Source organism: Engraulis encrasicolus, chromosome 18, assembly GCF_034702125.1.
Source record: "Engraulis encrasicolus isolate BLACKSEA-1 chromosome 18, IST_EnEncr_1.0, whole genome shotgun sequence".
Taxonomy (NCBI): domain Eukaryota; kingdom Metazoa; phylum Chordata; class Actinopteri; order Clupeiformes; family Engraulidae; genus Engraulis; species Engraulis encrasicolus.
Window position 1 is genome coordinate 25,171,538 of NC_085874.1, and position 14,346 is coordinate 25,185,883.

At 41.7% G+C, this 14,346-nt stretch overlaps 2 protein-coding genes across 2 annotated transcripts; both read right to left on the reverse strand.

The window, feature by feature from the left end:
- Positions 1 to 621: 621 nt before the first annotated feature.
- LOC134469196 (alpha-1-antitrypsin homolog) lies at positions 622 to 5,801 on the reverse strand. The gene is made up of 5 exons (XM_063223318.1): positions 5,700 to 5,801; positions 3,214 to 3,903; positions 2,839 to 3,103; positions 2,489 to 2,633; positions 622 to 962 (listed from the first exon to the last, which is right to left on the reverse strand). Exons 2-5 carry the CDS (start codon positions 3,893 to 3,895, stop codon positions 759 to 761), a joined length of 1,296 nt encoding a protein of 431 aa, XP_063079388.1. The 5' UTR covers positions 3,896 to 3,903; positions 5,700 to 5,801; the 3' UTR covers positions 622 to 758.
- Positions 5,802 to 9,877: 4,076 nt separating this feature from the next.
- LOC134468524 (uncharacterized) lies at positions 9,878 to 14,339 on the reverse strand. Its single transcript, XM_063222442.1, has 3 exons — positions 14,318 to 14,339; positions 11,226 to 13,801; positions 9,878 to 10,775 (listed from the first exon to the last, which is right to left on the reverse strand). The coding sequence occupies exons 2-3, from the start codon at positions 13,580 to 13,582 to the stop codon at positions 10,625 to 10,627; spliced, it is 2,508 nt and encodes an 835-aa protein (XP_063078512.1). The 5' UTR covers positions 13,583 to 13,801; positions 14,318 to 14,339; the 3' UTR covers positions 9,878 to 10,624.
- Positions 14,340 to 14,346: the final 7 nt, after the last annotated feature.

Below are 14,346 nucleotides of genomic sequence, written 5' to 3' on the forward strand. Positions count from 1 at the left end.
AGTTCTAACATGTTGGTATAGCCTATGCAAATCAGGGGATATTTAATTAGATATGACCAAACTAGGCCTACAACACTTAAATATTAAAATTGCACCAAAGGCTTCATTTTTAAGTTTTTACTTTTTACTTTTAGTACTTAAGTATTTTTGACGGCAGATACTTTTGTACTTCTACTCAAGTAAAAAAGTGAGGTGAATACTTTCACTTTTACTTGAGTAGTTTTCAATGCAAGGTAACTGTACTTTTACTCAAGTACATAACTGGTGTACTTCGTCCACCACTGNAACAAGCAAATAAACAATCAAATAAAGTAATTAAAATAATTTAACATTTCTTTCAATGAACTAATTGTGTTAGCAAAGGAACTATTGTATAAAAGCAATATAACACTTGTGGTCGTGAGGTTGTTCTGGGACACCCTCACGGGTGTAATTACCTACGGCACTCAGCCTGCGGCTTCGTGCCTGCGGCGAATCACACCCGTGAGGGTGTCCCAGAACAACCTCACTCCCACTCGTGTCATATTGCTTAAATAACCTCTTCCCTTGTCAAACCAAAGCATGACTCCATATTGTACTGGATTGGGTATTGGGTAAATCATTTGGAAACAAACTAAGACATTTGTATTTCCATGTGCACCATGTAATGTTTATTGCCCAATATATTTTGAAAAAATATACATTTTATTTCTTTATTTCATGCAGCAAAGAACATCATACACATACGATATATATATATATTCTCAGGTAAAGTTTAGTTACAGCTCAGGGTTTACAATCTTGCCCATGAACAGAATAGTTTTGGTCGTATAATCTGCAATGAAGACGAAGAAAGGCCTGTCGATTTTAACCACCTTTGGCTCTGTAGGTAGCAGTACTGAGGTCAGCATAATCTCCACTGTGGTGGCGGCAGCAGCCTCTGTACCTCTCTCATCCACATTGAGGACAGCCTTATGCTCCACCTTAACAAACAGGGAATATGAAAGTCAGCGATTCAGATTTGTTATTGCGACTGCTCCCACAAACATATTAATGGCACAATTGACGTTTCGGACTCTCAGTCCTTCCTCAACACATCGAACAGTGTTGCGGACCGTCATCTTTTCCTTTCTGCACAGCACACCAGTCTGACTCTCACCAGACCTGTGTACACTGTACATTTTGTGGCGTTAATTCAACACCAAGGGAGTTGATTCCAACTCTCACAGTGTTGGGTCAACACTTTAAGTGTTGAATTGACAGTGCATATTTTACTGTGTACAGCTAGTCCTGCACAGGTTTGCGAGCTCCACACACTATGGTCTGGAAGAGTGCGCATTGGATTCGTTTTCAGAAGGCATGGATTTATCTACCATTTGTCCATTCCAGACGCCAACAAATACTTTCAAAACAGTCGCCTGTTCACCTTAAAAGAATCAATATGTGGTAAAGTCTACAGTATAGTTGTTGTGTGACTTCTCTTGCTAGCCACCATTGTTGTTGCATCCCAGAGCAGCCCAAAACACCAGACCGGTGTGTGTGTGTGTGTGTGTGTGTGTGTGTGTGTGTGTGTGTGTGTGTGTGTGTGTGTGTGTGTGTGTGTGTGTGTGTGTGTGTGTGTGTGTGTGTGTGTGTGTGTGTGTGTGTGTGTGTGTGTGTGTGTGTGTGTGGGTAGCTTGTGGAGCTCAGAAGCCCTTAATTGGGCCTTAAATGGGCTACTTGGTGACAGTTTTAAAACTGATATAACAACTTGTTCTTGTCTACAATGAAGTTGGATGAAAAAAATACCAGGAACTAGGGAAACACAGGGTTAAGGAGGAGAACTTTGCACAGAGGGAACATAACTGAAGGCCTACAGAGGTTTTTAAGTTCATGCTCAAAACTTGGCAAACACAATGTTGACAGATTACGTAATGTCAAAGGCTGCCTTTGACAACTAGTAGCTGTAGCATGACCGCTGACAGGGCCCCCCTTCTCCCTGGGCCAGGGGTATGTGGTGTAGTCTATGTAGAACGCGGGTATACGGAGTATACCCAGAGATTGTTTCTAAAGGCAACAGTATCTCTGGTATACCCACTTCTAAATTTCAGGGATTTCAGTATACCCACTTAAAATGGATTGATGCATTGTTTTGAATAGCACATGTATACAGTATACCCACTTCAAAAAAATCTCAAATATACAGTATACCCACCATAAAAAAGTAGACTACACCACTGGCCCGGGGTATGTAACTGACCCCTTCGTCCCCTCTCTGGGCTTGACTGACTAGCAGTATTACACTTTTTGAGGCTGAGTCACTTAACGGGGACTATATATGAATAAAACTTAAGCTGCATTTCTGCATTAGCAGTCACCCATGTAGACAGACACTGATGAGCAAGTGGGATTGAACCATGCTCCGGTATCTCTGGGAGGATGGAAGAGGCCCCCAGTGCTGGACTAGATATCTAAAAAAAAAATACTGTACTGTATACTGTTATATACAGAATAGCATGTCCAAGCATACCTTGGATACTCCCACTTTCTCATCTGTTATCCCAGACAAGTCTGCATTATCAGAGAAAGCACTGACAACACCCATCGCCTGCAATGTTTCCTTTAGGGAATACGTGCCAGAGATTTTGTATTTTGGCATCTCAACTTCCACAGATCTGAAAAGGAAGGAAACAATGCCGTTATTAATTGTGCATTCCTTGGTCCTAGGACCATTACAGCATTTACAACATTTCTAAAAGACATGACTTACTAACACATCACAACTTGATCATTCTACAGTATTCTGGATATAACAAAGTTTTTAGAGGAATAAACAGTTGATGGGTGTCAGTTGTCTGTTTAGAGTCAAAAAATGTTCACCTTGACTCCATTGTGTCTAGCCAGTGTTTGAAAAGATTTCTGGAGATTGTGTCCTCGACCTCTTTCATCTTGCCCTCATCAGGCAGCACGATGACCATGGACGCACTGCCCTTGTAGGGAAGCCTTAGCACTGTGGTGAAGTTCTCCTTGTCCTCATACAACCCGTAGAAACCCTTATTTTGCATCATGTCCACGCTCACTTTTGTGTTCTCGTCCACTTGGAAGTCACCCTTTTCAGTCTTGTCAAAATATTCCATCCATTCCCCTGAAACATAACATGAAATGTATTATTATGATGTCATTCATGGGCCAAGAATGCAATTTGCATGTAATGAACATTTTTTTCAGTTTTCCGGTGCTTTCAAGCAGACCCACCTTTAAAGTAAACACAGTTAATGAGCATGACAAGGGTGGCAGGATCGACCTCCTTCACCATGTCAGTGATGGTGTTGTTGGTGTGTTTCGCAATGTACTTGTTGATCTCTTCCTTGGCGACATCTGGTTTGGAGAAATCGACTGAGAAGGCCTCACTATCGTAATAGTGCTTGGCATCTGTCAGAAACTTATCGACAAGCTTGGCCCCATCCATCACTGCAAGACCATTGCTGACATCAAGCTGCATGAAATCTTCGTTGTGGTCCAGCATATGCAAGATATGCTCATAGACTCCGTTGACTGACTCAGGGGTCATACCAGCGTAGCCAAGCGCGTCATAGAGCTGGGAGAATGTTTCACCCTTAGCTCCAAGGGCCAGCATGGACAGAGCTGTGGAAATGCTGAATGGCGAGAAGAAGATGTTCTTGGACTGGTACTCGGGCATGGCACTCAGTTTCTTGTAGAGAGCAAAGGCGAACTCAGCGTTGGATCTGCTTAGGGTGTTAGGGTGTTCGCCCTCGTGCGGTGGATGAGGCTCGTCCGGTCCGTGATGGTAGTGGTGGTGGTGGTCGGCTGTGTGGGGCCCGTGGTCGTGGCCCTCGTGTCCATCACCCTGTGGAGCAGCCCAGGCGACAGACAGCAGCAGGGCCGCAATCACACCACTGTGAACGATGGCTCTCATGTTCTGATCTGTAAAGTACACACGCAGAGCAATACATTGAAAAGCAGAATGTGGGGGCTGGTGCTTTAATGGGCTGAGGCACCCTACCATTTCACCAGTAACCTGGTTGTACACCACTGTGCACAATCACTCTAATCGTCCGAACCTTTACTGGGGCAATCACTGTGTTAAAGGGACAGTTTGGTCAATTTCAACATGCAGTTGTAATGCTCACACTACCCTGGACTTGCCAGTGCCTGAGATTTTTTTTTCTTCTTCTTCAGCCGTTTCCGAGATCCTGGTCATTGTAATGGGGGCAGCTCTTTGTTTACATTTCAAAAAAACATTTTTATTTATTCCCAAAAACATCCAAAAGGTTATAAAACATCAGCAGACAACTAGCAAACAGCAGTACCTTTTGGGAAATATTTGGAGTTGGCCTATGTTTCATTTTTTAAAAATGTAAACAAACGCTGCCCCCATTAGAATTGCTCATATCTCGGAAAGGGCTGAGCCGAAAAATGTGGCATCACCAGGTACTGACAAGTCAAGGGTAGCGTGAGCAATACAACTGCATGTTGAAATTGACCAAACTGTCCCTTTAAATGTGCACTGTGTAGGATGGTGGCCAGAGTAGGTATTGCAACTATGCTGATCATGGAAACTGTGCTGCCTATTGCCATATTTCATCTTTCCATTAATATTTACTAAATAGTAAACTAATATTTACAAATATGACCAATGTATAGCACATTCTGCAGCTAAAAAGGGCTATTTCTGGAAATGCATGTAGAAATACCATTTTCCCACTGAATACTCAGAATTTGATGACGGTTGTAAGTAGGCCCTATTCATGAAAAAGGTAACATTTGGGAATGGGAAAGATGACCTCTGGAAATAAACTACTAAACATTTTACACAGCGCACCTTTAAATTCTACATAAATTATGTCCATAATCTATAGTGAGAAAGGATCTGCACACTGCTTGCAAAAGACTTAATTTATTAGGAGCAACGTTTCGATCATAGACCTTCTTCAGGCATCTGCCTTCATGCCTGACAGTTACATGTGACGTTTTTTTGATTTGGCACCTGCTGATTCCTTTTTGCTGGATGTGCGCACTTTCCACTACACATAATTTATAGTGAACAATGGCTCTCATGTTCTTATCTGTGAAGAGCAAGAACGTGCATTACTCACACTCAAAAAAGTTGAGTAATGCCACTTCAATACATACAATGTTAAAAATGTATACAGTTGAATCACATTGCATGTATTAAGGCACAATATTGCTGAATATAATCAAACTTTAATAATTGATCATAAAAAACTTGTATTTGACATTTATCTAGAAATTCACATTTACTACCAATTTTAGTGGTATTCATACAGCTAATCACGATTCAGTTGAAAGAAATTAAATTCTTCCTCATCTTGTTTAAATATAACATTTATGACATACTGTACTGTGATTATATTCATATTAACTAAACTAAACTAAACTAAACTATTCATATTAACTAAACTAAACATTTTTTAAAGATCCCAGTAACAGGACATAATTTTGTAGTATGTCCTTACACTTAACACACCAAATACTACTTATAATAAAACTAACCCTAATGTATTAATAACTGAACTGATATAAATTCAATAATTAACTCAAATACTTTATAAGGAGGATAGCTGAACTTTTTTAATATAGAATAACAGACCCACTTGGTCACCCCTACAACTGAAATACAAGCACATTAAGACGTAAAAGAAAAAAAAATGAATGCACTAGATCGGCTGTCATAACCCGATTGGATTATTTGGTCCTACCTTTAGTGCCTCCCTGGTCAGTGACAACATAGGGCGAAAGGTGACATTTATAGCAATTTCAAAATTTGCCAATTCATGTCCTGTAAAGATTAACTAAGACTAAGAGTATAAGCACAGGCACTTTGTCTCATACCGGGCACACTGCTGCAGGTCGATGCAACATATCACTGCATTTGCTGATTCAACTATTTCACAACAGGGAGAAATCTTGCAGGAGGAATGAAAAAAAAAACCTATTAGGCATTTCAGCCACATGTTGCTAAAATACGTAGTGGCCTTGGATGACTTTTAGATTTTGGACTGCTGACTAGCCTCTGAGATAACCGATGAAAGCAGCATTGTGCACAAGGGAAACTGCATCTATCATTAAATGTCATTGCATGGCGCATGGTGCAATTAATGTTACACTTCGTTTAAAATGCCCTTGGGTCCTTGGTTGACTTTGACCACTGACTTGGGACACATAGGAAAGCTTAACTATCATTTGCATGTTATTGCATAGTGTTTTTATTCATTCTACATCATTACCAAATTTACACTATATTAAATGCCTTTGCTTTTATCTTAATCTATTTCAGGTGTAGGGTTGTTAACAGTACAGCCAAATGTAGGCTACTGTGCCAACCAAAGAATTAGTCTGTGGATATACACTACACTACGTACATGTTGTCTGATAATAGGCATCAGGCATGTCCTCACAAATCATTACTTTACCACACGGACACTTCCATTTCAAAATGGCAAAAAAGAAAAATCATGAATGGTGCCTAGCTGTCGACCTGGGTTGACTCCTTCTGTGCTAGACAGATATTGGCTGAAAAAGGTTTTGGTCACTGCCCTTGGAGGCTACTTGTTGAACTCGTATGCTGGATTGATCAGTAAATGAGATTGCATGTTGACCTAGAGGGTTCACCATGTTTTTTTCTCACTTTAGGGTACGTTGAAATAATGCCTTGATAGGAATCTAGACCAATGGAATCTTCCAGACTCACCGAATCATGTTATGTGTCACAATATGCATGCCTCATCCCCCAAAGAGGCACATATGCACAAACTCAGGCAAACACACGTGCACCCGCCCACACATTCAGGTGGGTAATCGCCTGATACAACAGGCAAATGCATGCTCATCCACCCACACAGAAGGGGGCATGGCCGCATTGAGGACACAGAGGTCATGTTCTCAGTATTTTTTTTCAGTAATGTAAAACGTATCTATGATGAAAATTGTTATATGATAAACATTGATAAATTCAGTCTGTATACACCAAAGGTCAAAGGTGGCCCGTTACAAGTTGGTGAGCTTGGCGGGTCTGATTCGCTTGTGGACGATTTTAGTACCAACAAAACCTTAAGTTTCACATCCTCAAAAGCGCCAACAATCGCACGAAAGTTAGGCAATTCTGTGGACGATTAGTGGCGTCCACATGGACACAAATCTCCCTTTTGGTGCGGTGGAGTTGGCTGTAATTTGTAATGACCAAGTTACCTAAGGCTTTCAGTAATGTCATAGCAACTCAGCAGTTACTATACTGTAAGCATCGGCTGACTCGTGCAAATAATCAAGGAAATGAGAATGAGAAATGAAAATGATGAGAATCCTACTTTCTGTCCCTTTAAAAACCCGTTTAAGTAGATGGACAGCCAGCACAGATCTGCATGGTACATGGTGTGTGTCACCACCAACCTGGCAGGCAGATAGAGGGGCGTGCTCAAATAAATGAAAATAAATAAATAAATGACACACACAAGCTGACTGTTCCAGGATCCGTCTCTGTGTTTACAAGGCAGCAGCTGAATAAGCAGGTTTGCAGGCAAATTAAACAACCTCTATGACTTGGCATTAATGAAATACATTTGTATGTGCCACGAAAGTTATTTGTCTTTTTTAATTTTCGGTGATGCACATCTAAGCATACAGTACATTTTCATAAATAGCTTACATTCTATTAAATGTCAAAATAAAATGTAAAGAGAAATTCCTATTTAGGTAGAATTAGGCTACAGTCCTTCTGTAGAAGTAAAGTCCAAACTTTGACCAAAATCGGAACACTGTTGACCAGGTATGTACTCCATGTTTGCACTGCAGCCATTAAAAGTAACCATCTGTGTCAATAAAATGTTAAAGTCAATATCGAGTATCCTTCCTTGCAATAATTTTAGCACTTTAGTCAACTCTCTCTCTCTCTCTCTGTGCACATGTCAAAAAATCATATTGAGTTTTACATCATCATTTGCCACCGATTTATGTAACTCCGATACAACCGTCACCCCTAATAAGGCTAACAGTGCTAAAGAGATAATAGGCCTGATGCAGTTGGCTACGCGTAAATAGCGTGCTAGGGCACAGTAAGAGTTAGGGCAGGGGTGGCCAACCAGTCGGAGACCAAGAGCCAAATTTTGTAATGTGTCACAGTAAAGAGCCACATCGGCACACAAACATCACGCGGGCATATAAACATGCGCACACCCACCAACATGGGCATCACCCATCCTTCTCGCACCACAGACCAGCATACACAACAACACATGGGTATGAACATCAACCATCTCTTCCTTTCACACACAGACACACACACACACACACAAAGTGTCAGATTGATGTTACACTTCAACTTAATGGCCTGACTACAAGACAATCCTGAATATAAGATGACCCCCCCCCCCACACACACACACACTTTTTTTTTTACTGCTTCAATTTTTTGTGGGAAAATGTTTTTTCAAGATAAAAATGTTGTTTTACATAAGAAGACAAGGGTACACACTCACAGGTCAATATTATTAAATATATTATTTCATATTTTAATAAAACACGTTTCACATCATAATTTCCATGAGCACTCTTTATAACAGAGCACGAAGTAACGCGGCCCAAAGATTCTCCGCCTCTTTTAGCTCATTCGGGGGTTAGGCGCACAGGCACCGCTTTCTTGCGCACAGATGAGATGATCATTGGATGCCTGACGACAACACCATCCGAAATTAACAAGGTGGTTCGTCAAATTGCTGCTCATTTTCCACATTAATGTTTCAGCTGGCGCTGAAGGGGAAAAGACCAAGTTTTCTTTTTGAGACTAAACTGAAATTGTTTCCCACCTGCACGCTGTCTGCCAGCGCCGCTTTGACAATGGCTGATAAACCAGGGTGGAACATTATTTTTGGCGCTATTTTGTCTATAGCCCGCGAAAATAACACGATTTTAAACCAAAAACATAATTTCACATTCGGGTCAATAGCCATGATGAACACTCCTCCTAACAGAGCGCAGAGATGGCTACGCAGGACAGAGATTCTCAGCGCATCTCTGCTCCAGACACCTTTCTCTTCATATCATTTGCACATTTATAACCGCCATATCCGAGCGATAGAATCTAATATGGACAGCACATTTTCTTGACCTTATTGAGGAGTGATGGCAAAATATTTCAGGTTAAAACATTTTTGCCGATATTTTGTTTAGTCAGCGAAAGACGCGGTCAGTTTTTGAAAGCGCTATTTTTAGAACATAGGCTTAAATCGCGTCTTGTAGGCTATTTGCAGTAACAAATGTCACACATCAACGTGATCATTCAGGACACATTTAGGCAAGGCCTACTACAGTACCAAGACCACAGGGCACTTATTTGCCATAGTTCTAATCAACTTTGTGTGCGCAATTCTAATGCATATTGCCTATGGGGGAAATAAACACAAACTTGGACATGAACGCAAGAGCCGCAAGACACCAGGCAAAGAGCCGCATGCGGCTCGAGAGCCGCGGGTTAGCCACCTATGAGTTAGGGTTACATATAGTACACCCTTAACCAATAAGGTAATGAATGAGAAAACACTGTATTTACGGTGTCCATTTGTTTAGTTGTGTGTATGTTGACATTTATCTAAGTGCAAGTCAGGACAGTGAGGTCAAAAGGAGACCTGAGAGTATCTGAAAAACATTACATAACAGTATAGTACAAAGGTACACATGCTATATGTGTTCCTCTCAGTTGAGAAGGTTTCTCAGAATAAAGCTTAAAAAATATCTTCATTGTGTGTTTGTGTGTGTGTGTTAGTTGTAATGTGTGTGTGTGTGTTTTAGTTGTAATGTGCTATATAAATACGTTTTGATTAGTTGATTAATGACATACAAATGAGTTGCATTCAAAGTAAAACTTTATAGAGAGGGGGGGGGGGTTCAGTGGGCGTATGGGTGATGGAAAGGTGGAAGAATTGACAAACAAATAATCGTCAACTTTTAAATATTTAAAAAAGTAAGAAATGACAACAAAGACACCACAGCAGCCAATGGTCCACCATGTCCACAGATGTGACAAAACAATATTTAGCCTGATGTAGGGTACATTTACATACACGTAGTCCCCTGCTCGTGTTCTGATACACTCTTCCCTACTACACAAAAGTACACAAAAGTTTCTATTTCTTTCCAGGATGCCTACTGGATACAATACTGCACATATGGGGCAACAACCTGAAAGGACCAGGCAGGGAAAAGAACTGCATGCATAGTTTCGTACACCAGGGGGAGTCGTCGCCTTTAATATCTGAATCACACACAGGCCGCTTCATTCAAAAGAGACATTTTAATCTAAAAACAATTACTCAAATATTCTGTACACAGGCACAAGCGTTTTTTTGTTCATGAAGTTGAAATGTAACTAAATTGCTGGAAAATATCCGTACATTTAATTATATTGCAATCATACAGTATGGACACATGCCGTAAAAATAACAAAAATAAACCTCTATCTCTATCTCCAACTATTTTACACACATATATTACAGGTATACAGATAGCTGTATGCTATGTGCTCCATTTTTTACATTTTTTATGACATGATCAGGAGTATTTTGTTCAAGACTGCTGCATCTTTAAGTGCATGATTGTTGCGTGAGTGTTTGAAAAGACTGGTGGTGTTTTTTTCCTATTTTAGGACGTCAGTGAAATATTTGCAGATGCCATGACGTATGACAAAGAAACAATATGTGAAAAGCCAAAGGTACAAGAGCAGATTCAACTCTTTAGCATCCAAAGCACCCCAAAGGTCCACACTTGCTGAAGACAACTCTCGCTCCCTGAAAGCGAAAGAGAACACATCAATTAAGATGCAGTTGGTAAATCGTTATATCACACATAATGCATTTGTAAACCATATTCCTTGAATTCTCAATGAAATCGACCAGGGCTGCGTTTCCCAAAAATTCTTAAGTAGTACTTAAGCCTAAAGTAGTACTTAAGTATGAGGGGCCACCTAGTCAATATACCAGAAATAGGTTTCACATCATCACTAAAAGTTTATAAATATACTATTTTACCTTGCACATGCACTTTAGCCAGCATTTTATTTGCACATACCAGAACAAAACATTGTATTTAGGCCAATACCATTATTTTATGCATAAACCTTAGGTTATATGATATATTTCCTAGGCTGCACCTCATACTTAAGTTCTACTTAGGCTTAAGTACTACTTAAGAGATTTTGGGAAACGCAGCCCAGATAGTATGTTACACATGAACTTTACCTTGTTGGATGGGCGTTCACTTGAGCTGTATCCTCATCAGGCAAAAGGCTGCGTTCATACCACCTGTCCGGCTCTTCCTGGTTTTCACCTCCCCGGCCCACCACTTCCCTCTGTAGGACTTGTCCATCAAGACAGGAGATGTCACATGCATCCTTTTCTCTCATAGTCTCTGCCTCTCTGTCTACAGAGAGGCCAATCTGCGTATGTGGCACATGGCCACTGTATTTGCCACACAAGTCCTTTTGCTTTAAAGATTCCTCTCCCTCCAAGGATGAGACACCCTGTGTTTGCGGAGATAGTTCAGTATTTTCTGTAGGCCTGCAGTCGTCAAGTGGACCATTGTCTGTTTGATATGACATCTGGCCTGTCGTTTGATCACCCTCCACATCATCTGCAGGGTCAGAATCAAGAGACAGGCTCTCTTCCACTTCACTGTCTGATGGGCTAGACACTATATGCTCTCTCCTCTGAGAGACGGCTTCTTCTATGTAACTGTGTGCCTCTGAACACAGGTCTGAGTTTGCGTTGCAGGTGGTTATAGCCTCTTCTTCTGATGATGAGTCTCTGTGTGTTTCTGCAGTGCCATTGAATCTAACAGTGGCTCTTGAGTGGGACTCATTCGAGTTTGCAGTTTGATCGTATTCCGTGTCATGTTTAGCGTTAATTGTGTCATAATGAGACACAACGTCAGGATCAAGACTGTCTGTAGCGGAGCCGTGAGGCTCTAAACCAGAGTCTGGGTCCAAAAATAGGCTCTCTTCCACTTTACTGTTTAATGGACTAGACGACACATCCTCTCTCACAGAGACCTCTTCCTCTTCATCAGTGTGCTCATTTGGAAACTCCTCTGTCTCTGACATGGTGTCTCTGGCCATAACCATTCCTCCTATATCCGCTTGTTCTGATGGCAAGTCGTCCCCCTGTGTTTGTGGATTGAGTTCAGTGTCTCCTTCAGTATTACAATTCAAACTACCCTTATATGTTGTAGGGTGAGACTCAATCAAGTTTACAGTTTGATCCTTCTCTACCTCATCTGTTGCCTCGACGACAACATTTTGAGAAATATCATCAGGATCAATAACGTCTAGAGTGAGGTCTTGTCGCTCAAAACCAGATTCTGAGTCAGGACACAAGCCCTCATCCAGTACACACTCCGACATATCCTCCTCATCTGCATTGGAGTGTATAGTATTTGGATACTCTGTTGTGCATCGGATTGTGTCTTTGGACATGTTCGTTCCCCTTAAAGACTCTACCTCTAACAATATGTCCACCTGCATATGTGGAGTAAGTTCATAATCTACATCACCTCTTCCATCGTTACATTTACTGTTGTCTACTGAATGGGACTCAATTGAGTTTGCAGGTTGATCCCTCTCTAGATCATATTTTGCCTTTATGGCACCACCATGAGAAACCTCTGCATGGTCAAGAATGACGTTATCTGATGTGATAGACGACGGTATATCCTCTCCTTCCGTCTCGGTTTGTACATGTGCATTTGAATATTCTTTTGTGTCTGAAGTTGTGTCTCTGCCGTGGACAGCCGTGACTGTTCCCCTTAGAGACTCCACTTCTATTGAAGAGCCCCCCTGTGCTTCAGGAGTGAGTTCTGATTCTCCTCCTATTTTGGCATTAACTCTACCTGTGTCTAATTGGTGGGGTGCCATACCGCCTGTAGTTTGATCCTCATCCTCAACTTCATCTGTTGCCCTGATGCCATTACTATGAGATGAACCTTGGCTATCAACAGTGTCTACAGTAGAGTCGGACTCGGGAAACAAGCGCTCCTCGATTTGACTGTCTGATGGGCAAGGCAGTGCATCCTCTCTCTTCAAAGACATGTCTTCCTCTCTGTCCGTTTTTTGCACGTTTGAACACTCATTGGTGTCCGCAGTTGTGTCTCTTGGCCTGGCTGGCTCCGCAGAGATGTTTTGACCACAATCATATTCCATTGAAAGTACTGAAGTGGATGAACCATGATGGGTGTCCTCATCCTGGTGGTCTCCTGTTGTAGTGTGACCATTGGCCTCTGGTAACGCAGTCTCTTCATGCCCACTTATACGTTTGTTACCATTCTTTGGGTTAGCCTGCTCACTGTGCTGGCATATACAGTGTGTGTGGTGTGGGGTGTGTGAGAGGTGTTCGATAGCAATCTTAACCGGCGGCAAAGCTGTAACATCTGGCCTGGGGATCCTGTTAGCTTCTTCTTCCAGTGCTAGAATGTATTTGTATGCTTCCTCCTCCTCGGAGTCCAGTGGTGATAGTGTGTACATTCCCTCCTCCGAGCTTAGGGACAGCGTCTCAATATCCGTTAAAATCTCAGCACAGGAGGCCTTCCCCCTTGTGTTGACCATCTCAGGAAAAGCGTTCCCAGCTACATTCTTCCCATTGGTGGAAGGAGTCCCGAAAACGTCATTGGCCAAAAGGGATTGGATGTCATCCTTCACAGGAGTGAATAATGTGGGCTCGATGACGCTTGAATGGTGGGCAGGGGCCGGTGAGGAAGAGCATCCAACATTAGGGGAAGTTTTGCTGGTTCCAGAACTTCTCGTGTGTAGGTCCTGACCATTAAACTGCAATTGAAAGAACGTTTTAGTACAGTATTTGCCAATACTGCATAGTCATTTACAGTTACAGAACAGCTTTTGACCTGAGGTACAGAGCTGCAATCACAGAGTTTCTTGACAGTTGTGGCTCAAAAAAGGCTCTTTTCCACGGCCTGTTTTCTGGTAGGCCTACAGCTCGACACAGCGTGACTCGGACCCCACTTTTTGCTTTTCGATTGGGCACGCTGCAGCTCAATTGTAAAGAAAAAAGTGGCGGCTGAGTCGCGCTGTGTCGAGCTGTAGGCCTACCAGAAAGCAGGCAGTGGAAAAGATCCCAGAGGGTACAGTATTAACTGTTAATGACCTTGTCTCCATAGTCTATTTGTTTACAGAATACCATTAACTTCATAATGTTAATCAAGTGAAATATCAAGTGAGATGTCCAATGTCTGTTGAGATGTCCAATGTCAAATGATGTTCCATTTTTGTAATGTACATGCATACAGGAGGAATTGCTCTCTTTACATTTGTAAGAAAATATACCTCATCAAGTCTTTGCTTGTACTCCAAGA